A 22556-nucleotide genomic window follows, 5' to 3' on the forward strand; every position below is an offset into this window, starting at 1 on the left:
GTGTGACAGCAGAGCCATAAATTCGTGATCTAAACGTAAAGCTTTTACAACTAAGAAATAACCAGAAAAAAAAAAGAAGAGGTTTTGCCACCACCAATTTGGAATGAAATACTTAATAATGGAACTATTTTGATGCTGCATTGTCTAACTATATGTTATTTTTGTGTTGGCAGTTGATGAAAACTGTGAATAAAATGTGCCCGAATATTACAAGAATTTACAATATTGGAAAAAGCAACCAAGGATTAAAGCTGTATGCTGTTGAGATTTCTGACAACCCAGGAGAGCACGAAGTTGGTTAGGATTTAGTCTAAGTCTCTTGAAGGGTGTTGGGATTTGGCTTTTTTTTTTTTTTCCTCCTCATTCTCTGTATCTGCAGTAATTATCACTGATGGAATTATATTCATGGCAGCAAAAATTTCAAATGCATGTGGGAGGAACTTCAATGCTATGTAGCTAAATTGGGAAGAGGAGGGTGAGCACAAATAGAAGGCATTTTGAATGTGGATCAAATTCTTTAATGATAATGAGTTTTATTCCTTATAATAACAAAATAAAAGTGAATCTTCATAAAGGGAATGGATTTTAGTTGTGGGGATTTATCTAGCTTTGGATAGAAATTTACCTTTTTTATATGGGGTGAATGCATTCCAAGCAAGGACATGCCATATCTCCCAAATAATCTTTCACTGGAGAGTATTTGGGTACATTTTCCTATTGTGATATAATTCAGAATAGAAGCTCATTCAGCCTTTGGTCCTTCTGTGGAGAAAAATAAAGATCTCACTATAATAGCACCCTGGGCAGCTGTTGAAATAAAGGTGTTTTGTGCTTCTCCATGGCCATAAATGCCCTGATCTGTGTTTATCCCACCAAGGAAGAGTGCTGTAATGTGCTCCTAAGACTTCTCTCTGCTATAAGGGATGGAGCATGACAGATGTAAACTCTCAGTAGACCCAGGTTTGACCTTGGGCTGCAGTTTCTGAATCTCAATGTTAACAGCAGAATAATGGATCTGATCTGCCTTGTCCACTTACCTATTTTTGAGAGTCCAGCAGAAAACATGCAAGGAGTGTATCATGGGCCAGACACACTGAGGGGGTGGTTCCAGCCACAAGCCTTACCTTGACCAGTTAGTGTCTGTCCTGTTGATGTTTGCAAGTGTTATTCAGGCAAAGAGCCACTAAATTATGGGGCTTATTTTCAGAGCTGGCAGTATTCATAATCATCTCTGAAGTATTTTGTAGCTGAGTGCAAGTATTGTGGCACCTGGTATAATCTTGAAAAATACATGAGAACCTGGTTTTGATTAGTGAAGGAAAAGGACTTTGCAAAGTCAGAGATCAATTATGTGCAGTTCCTGACCGTTATCTTTAAAGAGCCTTAATATCTGTCCCAAAGAACTACTAGCAATGTATTTTTCATGTTATTTTTAGGCTATCAGAACTTTAAAAATCTACCTGTAACATGCTGAAATTGTGAGTATGATTAAATATCTGTTTAAGGGAAATGGGGTTTGGAGGCTTTTTACACAGTAGCTTCAGATACCACTAATACATCGGCCTGTTCTTCTAAAATAGCAACAGAAAGTAATTTTTTGTTTCTGTAAAGCTACATTTTCATCTATCATTGGTTCTGTTAAGTCATTTCTCCAACTGTCCTTAAGTGAAATATTGCTGATTGGTATTAATGAAATTTGGTTACATATTCGATTTGCTGCTCTGACTACACTTCTGCTCCATGTGTTTTCCACAGGTGAACCAGAATTTCGGTACATTGCGGGAGCTCATGGGAATGAAGTGCTTGGACGTGAGCTAATCCTTTTGCTAATGCAGTTCATGTGCCAGGAATACCTGGCTGGGAACCAGCGCATCATACATCTCATTGAGAATACCAGAATCCACCTCCTGCCCTCGGTCAACCCGGATGGATATGACAAGGCATATAAAGCGGTAATAAGATTATGAACTTATCAAGCAATTATTTAACATATATTAGACGAAAGAAACATGCTCCTGTTGTACGTTTTTTCAAAGATCATATTTTACAAGCAATTAAAATTTAAAAATTAAAAAATAAACATATCAAAGCAAACATAAACCATTGAAAAGAAATGTTTTACTCGGGGCGGGCGGGCGTGGAGGGAAGGTGAAAGAAACAGTGTTCTCCATGACCTTGGCTAACAGGAAGATGTGTACAGAAAGGAAGGTTGTGAAGACTGCCAGAACAAACCATACTGAGGTGTATAGATCAATGGGAACACCATTATGGAAAATTTATGCAGTCTGTTTCTCATGAGAAACCAGGCTAAGCACATGAAAATTTGCATTCCTCCACAGCTGAAATTCAATAGTGTGTCTTTAAGGAGAGCACAGTGTGTTGGGCATTGTAATAATTCAGTCTGGAAGACAGACGCCAGGAGGAAAAATTACAGAGGCTGGTCAAATGATCTGGAAAATCTTCCAGGGCAGTCTATAGAAGACTGGAATACAAAAGTCACACTCCCAGCCATATAAGGAAATATATATTATCTCCATTGCAACCCAGGGGAAAGCCAGTCTTAAATAGAAACATTGAAAACAAACCACAACATTTTGGCTAACCCCAAGTAATTTTTCATGGGGTTTGCTTCACCTTATTCAGGGTTTCATACAAAAAGATTAAAGGCTTCATACAGAAACTTCATTATTAATTTTATTTATTTAAATAATTCAATCTTCCATTTCTCTGTAGAATTGTGTCTGACACATTTGCAAACACTTGTTGAGGGCTCACAGGTTGTCGTAGTCTAAATGAACATTTCTTTTTCTTTTTCTCTTTTTTTTTATCTAAGGGTTCAGAATTAGGGGGCTGGTCTTTAGGACGATGGACTCAGGATGGCATTGACATCAACAATAATTTCCCTGATTTAAACTCTTTGCTCTGGGAGTCAGAAGATCAGAAGAAGAGTAAAAGAAAAGTTCCAAACCATCACATCCCGATCCCTGACTGGTACCTGTCCGAAAATGCCACCGTGAGTAAGGCCAGAGAGAGGAGAACACAGAGGCTGGGGCATGCTGAAGAGTGAGCTTTACATTTCTCAAGAAATTAGTAACTTGTGGGTGAAGTTACATACCTGATCAAGCTACTTTTCTAGGAATTATTGTTGGTCAGTGGAAATAAAAAAGCACTACAAATGTATTGTTCACCACAGATTTTAGAGGCAGCCCTTGGGAAGGGAACTGCTTCCTGAAGGATTCTCTTTTATCTCAGCTACTGTGAGAACCTGAAGGACTTGATACCCAACTTTTAGGCAGTGACAGGTGGACAAAGATAAACCCACCGCAGGGCTCAGTCCTGCGAATCAGGCTTCTCCCTAGTTTTGCGGCATAGATGAGCTCTTTGCAAACTCAATCTCCATAGTTTTCTCCTGTGGTTTTCTTATTTGTGCTTACTTGAAATATAGCCTTATCTGAAATAACACAGCAAATGCTGAGCAAAATCAATGAAGTGGCTTATGCTGAAGTCATTTATTCGATTGTAGTGTCAAAAATTTAACTTATTATTTCCATGGCATTTTAAATATAAAGGCAACAGTCTATAGTGCCTGAGATTCCCCCAGTTTGAGGGGAACTGTGTCAGTTCTGTGGGCTTTAGAAATATTTGTGTTTAAAATCCCTTATTCCAAAAGCTCATTTCAGCCAGTGGCAGGGTCTGACATCTCTCTCATTTGCTGCTCTTGGCCTCACTCTACATAGATGTTTCTGCTGCATAAATTATTAAACTAGGGCTTTGCTATTTTTTATGGGTTGTCGATGACTTCCCAATCATGGCTGTCAGGCACCATAATTTAAAGAAACCCTTCTTGGTGGCCAACTCTCTTGTGCTGGCTGCTCACTCCATGCTAAGAAGCTCCCAGCATCTGGTCCACCTTTGGAACAAGACTACCAAATTCTGCAGGTTGAATCAAAGCTCCTGTTTCTTTTTCTCCCAGGTGGCTGTTGAGACACGGGCAATAATAGCATGGATGGAAAAAATTCCTTTTGTGCTGGGTGGCAATTTGCAGGGAGGTGAGCTGGTGGTGGCGTACCCCTACGACATGGTGCGATCGATGTGGAAAACCCAGGATTACACACCTACCCCAGACGATCACGTCTTTCGCTGGCTTGCGTATTCCTATGCTTCCACTCACCGGCTGATGACAGATGCCAGGAGGAGAGCGTGTCACACAGAGGATTTCCAAAAGGAGGATGGCACTGTTAATGGAGCCTCCTGGCATACTGTGGCTGGAAGTAAGTGTCTGTAGAAACTGCAGTTAGCATTACCTTGCTAAATATGATAATGACATCACTGTCTGCTGTACATTGCGGAGGCAATGGTTGTAAAACACACCTTAAGTGATAGGACAAGGGGTAATGGGTATAAATTGAAATCAGGGAGGTTTAGATTAGATATCAGGAAGAAATTCTTCACAGAGAGGGTGGTGAGGCTCTGGAACAGGTTGCCCAGAGATGTTGTGGATGCCCCATCCCCGGATGTCTTTGAGGCCAGGCTGGATGTGGCTTTGAGCAACCTGGTCTAGTGGAAGGTGTCCCTGCCCATGGCAGGGGGGGTGGAACTAGATGATCTTTAAGGTCCCTTCCAACCCTAACCATTCTATGATTCTATGATTCTTAAGAGGAAAACTTCCCCACCTGAAGGTCTGTTGACTGCATTTCATCAAGTATCAGAGGACTGAAGGAGACTGTCACTAATATCTGGTGACCATTTCATTTACTACTGATGTTTTCAAAAGTGCATATGCAATGCATGAGTTTTATGGATTCTGTACATTCAAGATTTCAAGGCTTATCAGGAGAAAACCAACCCAGTCTAAACCCAGTAGCAGGGGGGAACCTTTGCCATCTCACAGGGTGGCAACAGAAAACTGCTGCCAAACATCAAAGGTAACCAATGTCAGAGATGAAGCAACAAGTCCAGGGAGAGATTCCAGTGGCCCTCGGATAAGAAAATGATGATTTCAGCCTTCTGCTCACTGAACTCAGTAGCAGATCAGCTCCCACTTGCGTTCTTTTTGAGATGTAAAACGATGCCGCAAAAGCTGCTGCTTGTATGCTACCGCCCTATTTTTACAAGACCTGGGCAGCCTTACATTTGAACCTTGCATGGGCTCCATAGGCATTTCGGCTGCCAGAATAAATTACAGACTGCATCAATCACCATATGCCCAAGCCTGTCACCCTGGTAAGGAGCACAGAGGGGAAGCTGTGTCCTGTATTTCAGAGAAAGCATTGATTTCCAGGAAAGCCCAATTGGAAGCACATTTTTAACAGCAATAGGCATGGTTATCTCTATGGGTATACACTTTCAGCAGACTTGGAATCAGGCACTCTGCTGATTCATCACAATTATCTTAAAAATCTTTGTTTTTATAATTGCATCAGTTAGACAACATATTCTGTGAAATTCCAAAAGGAGCTGTGCCTCTGCCGTCGCTTGAACGACAATCGGAACCGCTGCAGCAGTAATGGCAAACAGATGCAAGTGAGCGTCTGTGCAGCCCAGTTTTATTGGAGCTGGCTCGTGTTTGCAACTTGCAGGTAGTTTCACTGCATAAACATTTCTACATTTTGGACACAGTTTTTATGGCTTTCACATTGGCCCGTGTAAAGTTAGTGCTGGCCAGCCTTTAAAGGCTAGAGTCAAGAATTAACTTCGCTTTTCAAGCATTTTTTCAGGAGGTTAAAAAGTGCTGGGTGAGTTCAGAGGGAAAGATTGAACTCAGATCACAAGGCCAATGCCTGACATTTCTACATATTTCTGAAAATTCTAAATAAAAATCCTTCTGAATGCTAACTTGACCACTTAATTACCTAATTTATGAGTTTAATTATCCTAAGTGCCATAAGAAACATGATTCTGGATCGATCCAGAAAAGATGACATTGGCCATGGCACTAATGGCTGTCACACTAAGTTACAATAAGTAATGATGTACAATATAGATGCTGAACAATATCTTGATTTCTTAGTTACAATGGCATATTGGATTTGGTTCATCTGATTTGTTTTGTTGCCTGATGAAGTTTCTCGTTATATTTTGCATCTTGCTTTTTTCGTTATAGTAAGTCTTCCAGGATTATATTTAAGAAAAATGCTGGAATATTGTTTTTACTTTGAATTCTTCACATCTTGGACTCTAGACTAAAGTTCAAAAAGATGTGGTTTCTGTTTGAGCTCAGCTTCCAAGCTGCAGGATGGTTTTAGATGACTTTTCTACTTAGACAAATGGAAGAGAGTGATTCATATTGCAGATATCTATAGACATACATGTATATGTATTGCAGCTGATAGTTAACCAATGGCACCTTGCGTTGTGAAGGGTTGTGCAAACAAGTCCAGATTTTAAGACAAATTTCTGCTATATTTTCCACTCCACAATTCTGTGACTATACAGATGTAGCTGTAGAGCTCACTCCACATTTTCTATTTCTCTGCCTTTCTGATCAACACATTACACTTCTTCTAAGCCCCTGCTTGTTTAATGTCTGACCTGAAGGTGACACACCAGTATATTGCTTGCAGAAAGCTGTCCAGCCTGTCCTTTGGTGTGGGTGGTATCCCTTTGCTGTACCACAACCTGAAGCTGCCCATCCCTGCTCTCCTCATTCACCTGCTGCCTGCCCTTGCAGTGATCATTCATGTAAATTTTTCACTGCTTATGCCATGAGAAAATTTATAAGGGATTTTTCTAACTCCTTTTCAGCACCAGAGAGTCCCTAGAGAAGTGTGTGCACCACAGATAGCAAACATCTCCGTATGCCTTTGAAACCTAGCCATACTATTTCCTGCACATAGTTTGGATTGCAGTGAATGCAAGATCTTCAGTAATTTTGCATATAACATTCCTGCACTGGGTCAGCTACACAAAGACAAAGAACAGATGGAATTAGTTTTATTTCCAATATTTTCAGGGCTGGATTTGCACGTCTCAGACACTAAACAGAGATTTGCTCTTGGCAATGTTAAGCCATTTTCTTAAATACATGTATTAAATACAAACTGAACAATTACTGTGCATTGCAAAACATTTCACAATGGATTAATCAGGATGCCATATACAGTATGCGAGGGCAAAGCAATTGCGGCTGTTTCCCAAACAGGGGGGAAGCACGTTTATGCAGAGTAGCATATGCCGCTGCCTGATATTTAGGCTTTCCCTATCAATAAAAGTGGAAAGCTTAACATCTGTATTATATAATCCTCCTGCTCTGCATCCAGAAGGCACTGAGAGCTCATTAAATGCTACTACTACTGCTCTATGGTAATTGGACAGGACTAGGGGTTTTTTAAACTCTTTTCAATCAGAAGTGCTTGGTGAATGCGTTTCTTACATACGCTTTGCTGTTGTAAAATATATAAACAAATGAACATTAGCAAACATTTTAAAATATTTTTTTAATTCAAAATGCATGTGGATACTAGGAAATGAAGCTCCTGCCATCTCTTCCCCTATTGTTCATGTACAGTATCGTGTTATCTGTGTGATTGTGGAGAACTAATAAGTAGAATTTCACAAAGAAAAATTACTGTTGGAAATGGGAGAGAAGCCTGGAGAATGGAAACTTTTCACATCTGTATCTAAATACAGTCTTCCTTAGGGCTCAGGAACTTTGTGACTTAAACTGCAGCTCCTCAGAGGTCAGAGGCACGGAGGTTCCTGGGTTTAGATTAGGACATACTTCTAATGGAAATCCCTACTGCAGAGCAGTGGGGCAGATTCCAGTCCTCTGCAAAGCCATAAAAGGGAAAAAACAGAACAGACCCTTTCAATCCTTACAAGCTAAGAGACACCCTATATAACTTAAAAGAATTATTACTACCTTGATTCGTCTGGCTTTCCTATCATTTAGATTACTTATGTGGGAAAACATTTAGACTGAGAAACTATTTCATCAACTGCTCTGATAAATCACTTTTACATAACTATCACTGTGTGCACATTACGCTGTGTCCTGGCACTTAGGGTTGTATGAATTCGGTTAATGGCTGCACATCCATGCAAGCTGACACAGACCGTCGCATTTCTGCCCGCAGCAATCGTAAGTGAGAGCTGCTCCAAAGGAATTTGTTCAGGATTAGTGAAGCTTAGTGCTTTCTTAAAAGCAAAGCACAAGCTTTTTCTGTAAAAGAAAAACAGACCCTTCCTAACCTCTTTCTGCTGTGTCCTCATCTTCTACATCAGTACCTTAGAAACTTTATCTGAAAGTAGTTTTATTTGGTTTGTAGTTCGTTTTCTGCTAAATATCCATTTCCTTTTAGTTCTGTGACATCAGAAGGATTCTGCTCTTTGCAACAAAGGAACTGGGGTTGTGATGCTGGGCTAACACGCTGGCCCGTGCTGTCCTGGTGTAGTCTTGTGTCCTCTGTTTTGAATGTGTTGGTGACTTTAAAAAGCCTTGTTTTGTTAAATGTAGAGCTCTGATGCTTTATTACAAGAGACATGGCATTTCTATAAAACTTTTGCCCTGCAAGGTCGGCAGACTAAGCCAGGTAGATAAATACCCAGTTTGTGTTTAAGTTACATGATTTAGCATAAAATAATCGGATCTGCTCAATTAATTAAAAGAGGATATAAAATAGGGTTTTTTACCCCCTGTTGGCAGGCATAAATGACAAAATAATCAGATCTCAATTAATTAAAAGAGGATATAAAATAGGGTTTTTTACCCCCTGTTGGCAGGCATAAATGACTTCAGCTATCTGCACACAAACTGCTTTGAACTCTCCATCTACGTTGGCTGTGACAAGTATCCCCATGAAAGCGAGCTGCCCGAAGAGTGGGAAAACAACCGCGAGTCCCTGATAGTTTTCATGGAACAGGTATTCGACAGAAGGGTAACTTCAGAAGAGCTTGATGATTACTTTCAGGTTGAAAAGGAATTCAATTTTTCTGATGAGTTTTTTGCATGACCAATTACATGATTATTGGTATTTGTGATAGAAACCTTCCTACAAGCAATACTGGCATGTCATTTCAGCCAGGCTGTTTTGACTTAGGAAAATAAAATAATGAAGCTTGTTAAAATTTGACGTGAGTGCAGAGCTTACTAGCAATATCCGCCAGAAAAAAAAAAAAACAACACCCTTACGTCTGCTGCCCTTTCTGCTCATTTTATCTGTCTCTTGAACTTGATGCCTCAAAGTATCCTAACAGAATTTGTAAGCTGATTCAAAACTAGCCAGTGCCTGGAAGGCTGATACTGGGTTGGTGATATTTCAAAATGGTGTGAACCATGAAGTAGGAGTAGAATACACTTAATTCACACGTGGAATTAATGACTTGTTGTATCTACCTAATGATAGTGCTGTTCATTGCTGTGCAATATTTATTTGTTTGTTCTCACAATAGGTGCATCGGGGCATCAAAGGCATAGTAAAAGATGTACATGGAAAGGGAATCCCAAATGCTGTTATCTCAGTAGAAGGTGTTAACCACGACATTCGCACAGGTAAAATAAATAAATAAATAAATATCAGTGCAAATTAACTGAGCTGCGTAGATGAGACAGAACTATGCCTTTCCTCTGTGTCCCTATTCCTCTGCCTCCCACCTCTTTTAAAGAATTGAGTAAGTAACCTTTATCTGCCCCAAATCAATAGCCTGAGTAAGGCTGTGTCTAAAGGACACTTATTGCTCCTTTTTTCATGTAAAGGTAGTGCGAATCTAACCCAGAATAATTATAGCACTGGAATACAAGGCTGTTGGTAATGCCTTGTTGGCCAAAGAGTGTTTCTCTGGCTGTTAACAGTTACAGGGCTGTGAATCTGTTGGAGATGGGATTTAGAGCTGTGTCCAGAGGAGAAACAGCTGTTGCAGGAAAGAGGCTCTTTCACAACCTGAAGGATCTCCTGCAAAATATCACAGCTTTATAAAAGGTCATTTAATGGGGGTCAGTAGAGACACTGCTTTGCACGTGAAGGGTGAATTTCAGCCCTTTTCCATACATGTAGCTTAAAAATAAACCCACAAGTGGCTATTTGGCTTGTTAGCACAGTCTTGATCTATACCCAGACACAGATACGTATATTCAGAGTCTCTCAACCCATTTAATGGCCTGGAAGGTCGTTACTGCACAAAATAAAGAACTATTTTGAATAGACACTAGCAATTACAAGATCAATAGTACTGCCCCAAAATTGTTGTTGGCAGGTAGGAGGTGTCCAATGGCCTTTTTGTTTGTGTAGGTACTGTACTGTGATTTAAGGCACACAGTCTTAAATGAAGAAACAACAGAGGGGGGTTATAGCAAGGAAAGGAGCGTGTGGAAAGAAATAGCCAAATGGGATGTCAGCAGGAGTCTTTAGTGATTGCGGTCAAAGTGCTGATGCAAGAGTTTAACAAGGTTTCTGCTGGATCTTTATGGATAAGTAGCATCATGGTGAATAATCAGACAAATCATATTGTTGTGTACTCCAGATTTGGTACAATATTAGAAAAAGAGCACTAATTCTGTGTATTTTTTACATCCTGACTGGCATTCTGGGTCTTTCATCAGCTGCCAATTTTGTGTGCTTTGCCACTGAGGCAGAGTATGACATGTTTTGACATGTAAGCTGATTTCAGACTGTGGAATATCCTGGAGCTTTAGATAAGAGACTTCCAGATCTTTAATGTTTGCTACAGTAGATTATATGTCCCTGTGTCCCTGCCCATGGCAGGGCAGGTAGAACTAGATCTTTAAGGTCCCTTCCAACCCAAACCATTCTGCGATTCTATATAAGCCAATAATAAATTTTGGAATATCTAACTGTATAATTAGTTCTATTTTAGTGCTACTGTGTCTCTTGTAAAAGAAAACACTGAGTGACAGATATTTAATTAGGCAATAATGATTCTGCCTTAAATATTTCAAAATGGGACCACTGGGAAATGATAGTGGGAGTTAAAGTAATCAGTTGTTTTTCCTTGTCTTGGAAGTCTTGGCAGTCTTGAAAGACTGCCATAAACTGTAGGTTGTATTACTCTGTTAACAGAATTAATATATTGCTCTGGTTGAGGCTGAGTCAGTGCAGTAGGTGATTAATCACTAGCCTTCAGTACACTGGATTGCCATATGAAAGAAAAATCAACAGTTTAAAGACAGCAAATGTGCATATGGGAAGGAGTCACAGTGTAATAAATGTGCAACATCCCAGAATCCACCTTGTAACGCTCAGGGAATCTTGTAACTGTTTACATCTAGACTTGGAGCTGAGCTTCTATGGATCAAGGCTATCTGCACTTGTTGGTAAAAATAAAAGTACTTATTTCATTCTTTTAAATTCTTCTTTTTAATAAGACATTTAGGCTGACACTCTATTTGGGAATCACCTTGTAAATGGGAACATTAAAGTTCTATCTTGTTTTATGTTATACAGATAACAATGTGTGTCTCATTAGTCTTTGAAACTAGAGAATTTATGTTGGAGCCAAAAAGCTAAAATGATGTCTATAACTCCAGCGAAAGAAGGAAAATTGTCAGCAGTCTTCTTTCATTTATACCTTTTAACATGAAAAATGTATCTATTTAAAGCTCTGAGTTGCCTTGATATAGAACTATGCCAAGCAGGAGAAGAATTACGGCCACTATCTCTATTCATGGAAGTTTTATTTAAAGTGAGTTAAGCTGTAAGGTATCTACTGTTTCTTTGATACATTAATGTGGCCAACTACCTTCTAGAGCCAGACGAAAGTCGTCTGTAAAGACCCTCTAATAACATTTACTTGTGTGAGAAAATTTCTCTCTGTGAGCAAAGAAAAGTGAACGGAAAGCACTTTTTTTTTTTTTTACTTTATCAGGGACATACAATATATCCTATGGGAAAAGAGAGTTGCTGACACTAAGCGAACAGTATTAATAGGATAATAGAAGTCATTGATTCTGAGAGTAAGAGCTTTGTGGAAAACTATTCCAGCTTCTCTTGATGCAGATATAACTATTGATTAAGTCTTCGTAATTACATCTTGTTACCGTTAGATGAGGAATGTCCTCTAGGAGATAATCTTTGGAAAAGTTCATCAATTGGATGAACAAATGCACCTGGACACCTTGTTTCCCCATGGTGCAGGGGCAGTTTTCTGGATGAATGCCTGTAATGGCACATTTTGGAAATCTCATAGCAACTTTCCAGTGAAACACTTGTGAACAGAGAGTCCAAAGACAAATGCACATTTCTTTGTGAGTTTTGCATTAAGCGTAATTAATTTAATTTCACACAATATTCAAAGAAATTTTTATGAATATTTTGGTAATTTCTATATTATTTCAGAATATAATATGTAACCAAACCCAAAGATTTTATAGTAGCATTTAGTAGTATGTAATAATATTATTCTTCAATTATTTTAAGTCTCCAAATTCATTCCTGGCTGCCAGTTCAATAGAGAAAAGTTAAGTTTTAGATGTTACATGTATTGCGTGTGCAGCTCTATGGCTCTCTTCCCTGGAGAGTCTTTTGTAGGTAACAGAGGATTAGGATAGATACTTAGAATGTATTTAAATTAGTGAAATTTGGTACATTTAAGTGTAAATATGACACTTAATTGTAACAAAAAGTCTGTCCTATCAGGCTATGTTGCTCTGAATTTAAGTGTTTATGGAGTCACCTGGCACATTTAATTTATAATAATGCTATCTTTGTATTTTTATGCATTTTTATCTGTGCAGACGTGGCAATTTTTTTCCAGACCCAGTAGCTGGAGATAGATGTAGGCAGCCTCCAGCCTGCTCCCACTGGAGCCTATTATTTTAGCAAAACTATTATTTACCGAATTTATCTGTATTTTTAATTGTGTTTCTCTTGCCATCTGCTCTGAAATTTTTTTACCTACTGTATTTAATCTGATTTAAAAAATAAAACCAAAAACCTTTTAGCCTGCTTTTAAGTTCTGGGCAGCTGGAGATAGATGTAGGCAGCCTCCAGCCTGCTCCCACTGGAGCCTATTATTTTAGCAAAACTATTATTTACCGAATTTATCTGTATTTTTAATTGTGTTTCTCTTGCCATCTGCTCTGAAATTTTTTTACCTACTGTATTTAATCTGATTTAAAAAATAAAACCAAAAACCTTTTAGCCTGCTTTTAAGTTCTGGGCAATGACAGCTGACAGAAATACTAATGTCTACTTACTTGTAAATGGAAAGGAGGTAAAGTGCATCCTGCTAACAGCTTAATATCCAGCTTTGTAATAATTTCCCGGTGGTGTGCAAATGTGTATATTTTTTTCTGGCCTTGTGCGGGGTTGTGATGAACTGCCTGTTAAATGTGTCAGAAAAATGTGGGTCAGTTTTGGACTCCAGGGGCTGAAGCTAGCCTCTGAACAGGGATGCATTCACAGCCACGCATGGGGTGATCCTTTTGCCAGCCCTGTAGTATCGCCAGAGCATTTATTGCTGAAAATGAGCTCCTAGGGATAAATTCAAGAAACTTGGACAGCTTTATGTTTTGCCTTTTTGTTAAGGTGCTAATGGACCCAATAGTAAGGGAGAACTGAATAAAGAGCTTCTCAGAGAGCCCTGCCTAAAAATGCCTGGGTTCTGAGAAATAAAAAATCTGGACCTTGATTATCATCCCAAGTGGGGTGAAATAGGCTGAAAGAAAAACCTGAGCAAGCTGGTATGCAAAAACTAACTTGATTGGGTGTACTTCTTGCACACTTTCACACTTGCATTCAGAGACTGCAATATCAGTATAGTTGATATCACTGTTTTGCTAACACTTCCTGTTTGCAAACATATCTGCTATTTTACCAAGCCTTAAATTAAAGTCATATTTCCTAAAGAGAAGCTAACCAGGCTGATCTTTTCCTAAATGTGATATTTTTATCCAAATCATCTTTAGTTTTTGCAATACGCTGCATTGCAAGCAGCTCAAGGCTAGTGATAGTACGGTTGTCGGTTCTTATCAGTGTTAAAAAAACAACCCCTCTTCATACAAGAGATGTTGCATTTCTATTTATATATATGAGTGCATATTTGAATATGCACTCTCACTCCACAGTGGGTTTTCCCAGGACAGAGTGCAAAATTAATTTTAGATATTAGTGTTTCACCTTTTTCAGTCCACAGCTAAGAATATTTGCTAGTTAAAATAGAGTTTAAAGAGAAGTCTAAACCCAGCCTTATGAATGTATGGGTAATCTGAGGTGACTTATAGGGAAAAAAAAAAAAAGAGACAACAAAAAGTCCTGATTCAACCAAGTGTAAAAACACATCTTTGTGCATGAGTAGTTTAGTTGATTACAGGAGCTCTGTTCATGCATTTACACGTAAGCAAGTGGTTAAGTACCGTGGTGAGTTACACTCTGTAAGAAAATTAGTGTAATAAAACTCAGGGTAAGTTTTTATAGCAGGGGATATTTAATTGCATCTCTAAATGAGTTGACATTAGGCATTCATATGCTTTGCACACTAAATGGCACCAAAACATGTGTGTCCAGACGGTCTGGCCAGGATTGTGAGTGTGATGTGGGTACCCCACTAGGACATCTCTTGATTTATTGGTTAGAATTGGTTTGGGGAAGGCCTTTTATAGCCCTTAGGAATCACCAACCACCACAAGGTGACTCTGCCTCAGGATCATCCTGACTTCAACTGACAGAGATCTTAAACCAGATTGAAGTTTCTTGTCCCTTTTTCACCAGCTGAAAAATGTTTGAGGCGTGTTTTCCTGCAGGGTTGGCAGGATGAGGATGGAGGTACGTGTGGTGGGGGGCAGCCTCATTGACACCCTCTTGGTGTGAATCTGCAGAGCCTTCTGCTTGTGTCATCCGTGTGCAAGCATTTCTGCATTCTCATAAAAAACACCTTCCTCAAGGAAAAAGGGCCACTGTCCTGAAAATCACCTCTTTTCCTACCAGGAGCCGAGGGGGATTACTGGCGCCTTCTCAACCCGGGGGAATACGTGGTGGGCGTGAAGGCGGAGGGATACACCACTGCCACCAAGACCTGCGAAGTCGGCTACGACATGGGAGCTACCCAATGTGACTTCACCATCTCCAAAACCAACCTGGCAAGAATCAAGGAGATCATGAAGAAATTTGGGAAGCAGCCGATGAGCATGTCCGTCCGGCGGCTCAGGCAGAGGGCTCGGCAGTGGCGGCAGCAGCGATAGACCTCAGCCCGACAGCCCCCCCGGCATCCACGAGCTCTGCTTCTATCAGCCTGGCTGTAGTCGTAGTGAGAGTTACATAGCCCATCTCTTCATACATATTTCTCTGCACGAGGCTTTTTTGTTAATGGAGCTGGATGAATAGTGGCTTTTTTCCATTTGGCAAAAAAATTCAGAAACAAAATTCAAGTGGAACCAAAATAAGCCCCAGGCTGGGGGAGAGAGGCAAGAAGAGTGTAGAAAGATATTTTGAGTTAACCTGGAAGGAAATCTTTTGCTTGTTGGGTTATTTAATCCTTTGTAAATCTGTTTTCTTTAAAAAAGAGATACTTATAAGGGAGAAGTGTTGTTTTGAATTAAAAACTGGAAAATGTTGTTTCTAATGTAAAAAATTGGTATATTTTTGCAATTCAAAAGAGTTTTGATACTCATTACCTTTTATTCTCATATGGGAGGAAAGCTAAGAGGGGACTTCTGTTGAATATCATTAAAATTTGCAGCACAATTTCAGTCTCCCTTTCCCTGAAAGTCCACCTTTTGACAAGCACCATAATATTTGGGGAAAAAACCTGAACTGAACAACCCAACTTAATTTTCCTGCTTGGGTTGTTTATATTTAAGGATGTCTTGTGATTCCTGAGTTTAATGCCAGGGGTGTTTTCTCCTCAGGCTTTTTAAAGCTGTGTTTTTACTACATGAACTAAACCTAACGAAAAGGGTATGGGATGAGGCCCACTGCAGCACTATGGCACGGCACCCGCCTCTCTAACCTGGGAGAAGGACTTGAAACAGCTTTTCTTGTGGATACAGCCAGTTGTATCACGTATGTGAGAGGAGAGGCTTGGTCAGTGATATGTGCAGAGTTCACAAATACACTGATATCTTTTTTCTTAAGTTTTGGCATGCCTGTAAGTGCCTTTTGTGCTCATGCACACCTTGTGCCACTGTTTTACGTGCAAGGGATTTTGTATTCACCTGCATGGTCAGCTCATCTTGCCACTGCAGCTGCTGCTCCTTTTCTAGCCTTACTTCTCTACGAGAGCAGGATTGGTGCTTTATTGCTGGCTCTTAAGTAACAAAATTGTACAGCAGGTTAGGATTGAGGTTCAGGAAAGATGCAGATCAGATCTCGGAAAGAATGAACTAAATAAACACTGGACAAAGCATGAGCTGATGAAAATCAACTTTGATCTGTTAGCTTCAATGTTATGACCTTAATTATACCAAAAGAAGGGCCAACTGCATGATTTTAGCCAGTCAAAAGTCGGTGGCTAAATAAACATCTCTTAATATGCTTGGTAGAAAGACTGCAGCATACACTTCCAAATACAGTTCTGTTTAAAACATCTTAATTGCTATTACAGTTTTTGCCTATTTGATATTCTTCTTGGAAAAGACATTCACCAAAGTATCATGCAAAACTGAGGAAAAACAAAGGGCAAGTAGAAAACTTACTGTAAAAATATGACGTGCCATCTGTATTAAATCTCTTTTTCTTGTCAACGAATCTTGTAAACTCATAAAAGGCAAAAGATTGCGGAATGAATAATATAATCATGAACCCTTGCATAATAAGTAGTCATTTTCTTAAATTTCTTAGTCAATTCCAGCCCATGCTTGTTCTGCAGATACCATTAAATAACAGCAATGGGTTTGGCAGTAAGGGCTCAAACAAGATAGAAGAGCGTATAAGTAATTTTCTATAACTGAAATTATGGTACTCCAGCTCCCAGTCAGCATCATTTAAATTAAACAATAGAGGTAAACAAATTAGCCAATCATTACCTTAGTATTTGGAATTTACTTATTTCACTCTATTTACCACCCTTACAAAATTCCACATCATATATTTTTTATAATGAATATAACAGCAACTTGTCAAGAAGGGTTTGATGGTTTTTTGGTTGTTTGGTGGTTTTTTTTTGTTTTGTTTTTGCAACTGTGAAGGGATTAATGATGTTTTTGTGCAGGTAGCAACATGAAATGATTTTGGAATATGAGTAAAGACAGTTTGTTAGCAGTTTAATTTGGCTTGTTCATTGGCATATGTAGATTTTGTTACCACCACAATAGATCAAGGTCAAACATGATTTTTTGTGTTCTGAACTGATGGAGTTTCTTAGGTGGCTTTTCTCTGGAGTCCCATGAACACTACCTAGTCATCTTCCTGCGGGTGGTTGGCATCCACAGGCAAACAAGGAGCTAACCAGCCAAATTTAAATCACACTGATAATCAGACTGAAGGTGGAAATCACTCTCTTAGTCCTGGCACCTCACCTTTTTCTCCCCTGACATGAAGTTTCAGGCTGATTTTAGATTTACTTTACAAATCTAGAGGTGCCTATGCTTTGTTCTCAGGTACGAGGTTATCTCAATGAGAAGTTATTTTTTATTTGATAGCAAGAAGTGGATTTGATGGGAAATTCTTCGATGTCTATTAGCTAAAATTAGATGGATTCCGATTGCTGAAGACCTCAGTAACATCAGATGCTGAAGACAGTGGCCTCGCTGCTCTTTACTGTCTGTGACTAGCGCTTACACTTACTTGGGCACAGCAGAACTTATGACTAATGCAGGTGACCTTACTCCACTTTAGTCCAGGCATAACTAAATAAATGGCCTAATAGCTGTCAAGTATATTTGTCTGTGCAATTATTTTTTGATTGTCCAGCACCTTTACACTGGAAAACACCCAAGTTCAAATGAATTTTACTAGGAACCTCAGATGTGTGAGTATCTCATGCCAAGATGCTTATGCTTGCCCTGAATATAGTAATACTGAGCCCTGTTTACTGTTATGCACCCAGGATTTATAATGTTCATTTTCTTTGAAATGCATAGCTGTGCTATGTAACGTTTAGATAGATCCAAACCACAAACCAATAAATCTGGATTACAGTGTTTTCTATTTATCTACCTTTCCCACATCTTCAGAACAGGTAATTTTTTCTAATTTCTGTGCTTTTCTTTTCCTTTTAGTGTTGTAGGAAAATAGGCAACCCTGCAGAAAAGACAGGAAATAAAACTTGAGGATGAATAACATCCTTTTATAATTACAGATCCATTTTAACACCTACTTATGTGAGGACTTTACTAAACTTTGATCATCCCTGATATAAAAGAAAAAAATACAGTCCCTTCCAAGTAATAAGAAATTCAGCTGAACAATCTCATCCACAACTTAAAGGTTAAACAAATAAAAGGCTTAACAGGACATATTCCCCTCTCCTTGATAATACCACCCATCAGTCTCCCATGCAGAGCCCTGACAATCATAAAATACAGTGGGAAGTGGCTGGCTTCTCCCTAACTATCCATGTCATGCTACCCAGCTATTCATTTTTCATCTATTTAATTAGCATAATTCTTTTCACCCTGTATCTCAGTTTTTCTCATCCATCTTAGTAACTACAAGTACATTAACCTCTCAAAGACAGATCTCAGTATCTGCAAATCTGCTTGGGAATACTGAAGACAATAAAACTGTATCCACTAAAACTATATCTAACTGCACACATTGGTATAAGTGTAGTGAATCTTGATAATCTTTAACCCAAATTTAATCTGGTGGCACCAGAAGACTGTTAGGAGTATCTGAGTATCGATTTACCAGGAGGTTGAGCTCACTGTGGGTAAAACACACTGATAAAAATGAATGTAAATGAAGTTATTGACAATGCTGGTGAAGGAATGTATTTTTTATATATATATTTTTAAGCTCGTAAAATATTTTCAGCTTCTGTCACCAACTACTTTCCCTTCTATTACCCATGTATGTTTTTTTCCTCGAACTTCAGCTTGTTATTTTCCATGAATTCAGCACATCTTTCCGAAGTGTGGATTGCGGCAGTCGGTGACGGAGTTATACAGCCACATTTACTTGTCTCTTTTATCATGCTGTGGTAGGTGGTTGACCTTTTTGAGAAACACCAGAACAGAGATGAGTTAACGCGAAATAGAGTACAAGTGGTTTCACGCCAGCGACTTTCACTAGTTAACCTTTAAAAATTGGCATAGAATACATTTGCTATGGCTCTGAAAATTCCCAAGTTTGGAGGAAAAAGTGCCTCTTTACCATTTATCTTTGTAATTGAATTTAGTCGGGTTGCAGCCGTAAGCCTGAGGGAGGAAATGTGAAAGCACATACAAGTTGTACACATTGTGGTAGCATCACCTCCTGCTGCAGGACATTGCTACGCTGGCATGGAAACACCGCGGGACAAACAGCTCTGTGTGCACCTACCAGCTACCGGCAGGAGACCACAGAAGCTCTATTTTGTGCTCACTAAGAGGACACAACCTTTCAGACATCTTTTTCCTTTCATACTGGAGCAGTTGCATACATGGAGAGAGGGTCAGTGATGTTTTCGTGGATAATTTTAGTACAACTTTTGCCTGGGCTTCATTACGCTATTGTAGTGGCAATCAGCATTCTCAGTCCTTTCCAGTCCTTAAAAAATGACTCTGAATGCTGTTTGGCTTCAGGTGATAAACTAAATTTATAGAAGTTTTAGGTCTTTATTCTTGTATTTCCTTAATTTTCCAAGTTTAAACCACGACTTTACACTTAGTCTAACGTGCTTATTAGTCTTTAATTTCTTTTTGAAGGTCATTTAGATTAAGATGACATTTTGGATTGCACTGTAACACTAAAATATGATTTTTAGCGGCAAGGTTTACATTCGATGAAGCCATCACGGTGAGTGTAATCTAGTGCCTGGAACAGTAAGTCACTTAATAACCATTCTCTGCCATCTTCCACCAATATAATCACCATTTTACAGCATGCATAGCCAGTTTATGTCTAGGTGACACTTACAGACCAAGTCTACATTCAGATTTTGTTGACCAGTTGTGGTGGTGGTTTCTCTGTCCTCTTAACTTGACAAGTTACACAATTTTATTTTGATGGAAAATTGGATTAGTGCTTCACATGAAAATTTTAAACTGTGCTTCCATGCTCATTATCTGTTCTTTGCTCATTAGGCACAAAAAGGACATTTTTATGCCTTTCAGAAATTTCAGACACTGTATTGACTGGAAAATGTCTGGTATAACATTTCAACTCATAACTACCTGAAATGAATACATTCATGAGTAAAAAAATGCCAAGAAGGGGCTTTTGGAAAGCCTGTGAGAAAGTTTAGTCAGTGAACGAACATAAAGGTACTTTATAGCTGCATGTTTACATACTTAATCTGCCTTTTCAGTTCTATGAGTGCCTTTAATCATCTGCTATAGCATCAGGCTCAAAGAGGTTAAATCCATCTTCCCCTCCCGGTGTCTGGTGGCTTGAAAAGGCTGGATTAAACAATATCCCACACGATTAAACAATATCCTACATGGTTTTCTGCTCAGGCTGCTTTGCTTGACTCTCTACTAAACTGATCCTCTGAGGCCATTCAAGCCCTTACTCTTCCCATTAGCCAGGGTCTCAGACGAAGGTCCAGCTTTCACCTGTGAGGGTCATAGGAGCATGGCTGGAGTGCCAGCATCCCATCTGGAGATAGCACTTGGGCTGTCAAGGTACATCAGCACTTCTGAAAGTAGGGAGTTTTTCAGTGAAATACTACAAAGGAGTGTTACAGTGCTCTGCAAATGCCTACTTTTTAGCTTATGTTATTCTAGGAAAAGGTGTGAGCAATTTAGAAATCTGTTTTCCTGATCAGGACATAAGTAAAGAAAAAGTTGAAGTACTGATGAACAGTGAATTTAAAAAAAAAAAAAAAGATGAAATCATAACCCCATAAGGAATCCTTTGCATTCAGATTTTATAACTTCTGCAAGAATTTATGAAGGCATTACAAATGTATTCAAAGTTGTCTTGCAATACCTATGAATTCCATATGAAAATGAGTACCTTTTCCTCAGTGGCTTAAATAATAAATCATCCTGCCCTTCACTCCATACTGAGGAATTGCAATGTCCAGTGTAGACTGGGGCTGAAAGCAACTGAAAGATACTGTCTGCAGGGGTAAAGCATCAGTGCACACAGTGGGTGTCAAGGCTAAATAAGGTCTATGGAGTAAGAGATACACAGGTCTAAAGAATTATATAAACATAGACACCCAGAATGTAGCTTCAAGCACAGCAGCTTGGTAAATCCCCATATGGAGGGAGCCCAACCAGGCTCATGATAAAAAATATATATACGAAGTGGGGTGTTCCATGAAAATGAGATGAAAAAAAACCCCCAAACCTGAAACCAATTCAAAACAACTATTTGCAAAATAAACAAGCAAAAACCTCCTCTGAATGTTTCTAACAATTTTTATTAATAGTAACACCAAATCACAGTTATGAACAGAAAGCTTTCTATTTTCTTTTGAATTCTTTTCCATTCCAAATCTTTACTGTATATTCTGAAATACTGCTGTTGTTTAGAGAGAACAGTAACAATTCCCATATATTATTATATGAAGTAATATCAACCACCTGATATTTTAATTATTGTAGTCATTAACTCTCACTTAATTTGCAGCAGCTGCTTTCTAGAATTCAATACACCACTTGCATCAACAGTACAGTCATTCTTATTAAGTCTGTAGTATCCCAAGAGCAGCAAAAAAGAGCATTCAAGGTAAACCATCATTTAAAGTTCTAACAAAGTTCAGCCAGCCTTATTGAATTAGTTTTTGTGGGTTAGATGTAACAGAAATTCAATACCTGGGTTAATCAGGATCAATGGCAGATTAATCTCACTTGAATAGACCAGTGGGATTTAAATTTGAGATCTATTTCTTACCACAAGGATCTGGATCTGATTACATGGGTTCAGTGTCAAAGGCAATAGTCGCGTTCCTGTTTATGATAGTTCTAAGAGCACTCTAACTCCTGTTTATTATAGTTTTGTGAGCACTCTAACTCACAGGGGAATGGAATCAGTAATTTGGCTGTCCTTTGCAATGCCAGAGCTCTAACCCAGATCACTAATCAGCTCCTGGTGACTCCATGGTTGGATCAGGCGCTCACAAGCAGAACTGGTAGCTTTATAGTATAATCTGGAAAGAAGTGGAAAGTGAATGGAAGAACAGATTCTGCTTCTATGATCTACCCTGTATCTGCCTGAATGCAAAAGTTTATTCTTCTGTATTTGGCTAATAAATGGCAACTAGAGACATTTTTAACTTAGGTGGTAACATTTCAACCCCCTACGGTTGCACTGAAGGACCAAGACCATCAACTCAACAGCTCTACCAGAAACCAAGTGTAAGTTGTTAAACCTACCTATTCAGTTTAATTCTAATGGGTTTTCTATTCTTTGTTGCTATATTGTCTTTTTTAAATGCTAAAATAAGTTCCTTGAGTGTTAGAACTTTGAGACTTATTCTTCATAGACATATGGTGTCTGGTTTTACTGAAATTTTACAACAGTGTTTCCTCGCACAATTTATACCACTTTTGCCCTAAGAAGGTCATCAAGGAT

The 22556-nt window shown here is 39.0% G+C and overlaps 1 protein-coding gene across 1 annotated transcript in view; it reads left to right on the forward strand.

Moving 5' to 3' along the window:
* The window catches only part of CPXM2 (carboxypeptidase X (M14 family), member 2), a 74634-nt gene extending 59501 nt beyond the window's left edge, over nucleotides 1–15133 (forward strand). Inside the window, exons 7-13 of the mRNA XM_010154792.1 lie at nucleotides 174–297; nucleotides 1756–1952; nucleotides 2834–3013; nucleotides 3974–4271; nucleotides 8722–8861; nucleotides 9391–9490; nucleotides 14880–15133. Coding sequence (XP_010153094.1) covers nucleotides 174–297; nucleotides 1756–1952; nucleotides 2834–3013; nucleotides 3974–4271; nucleotides 8722–8861; nucleotides 9391–9490; nucleotides 14880–15133 — 1293 coding nt within the window. The remainder of the gene's footprint in view (nucleotides 1–173; nucleotides 298–1755; nucleotides 1953–2833; nucleotides 3014–3973; nucleotides 4272–8721; nucleotides 8862–9390; nucleotides 9491–14879) is intronic.
* Nucleotides 15134–22556: the final 7423 nt, after the last annotated feature.

Source organism: Eurypyga helias, unplaced genomic scaffold (assembly GCF_000690775.1).
Source record: "Eurypyga helias isolate BGI_N326 unplaced genomic scaffold, ASM69077v1 scaffold11347, whole genome shotgun sequence".
NCBI lineage: Eukaryota > Metazoa > Chordata > Aves > Eurypygiformes > Eurypygidae > Eurypyga > Eurypyga helias.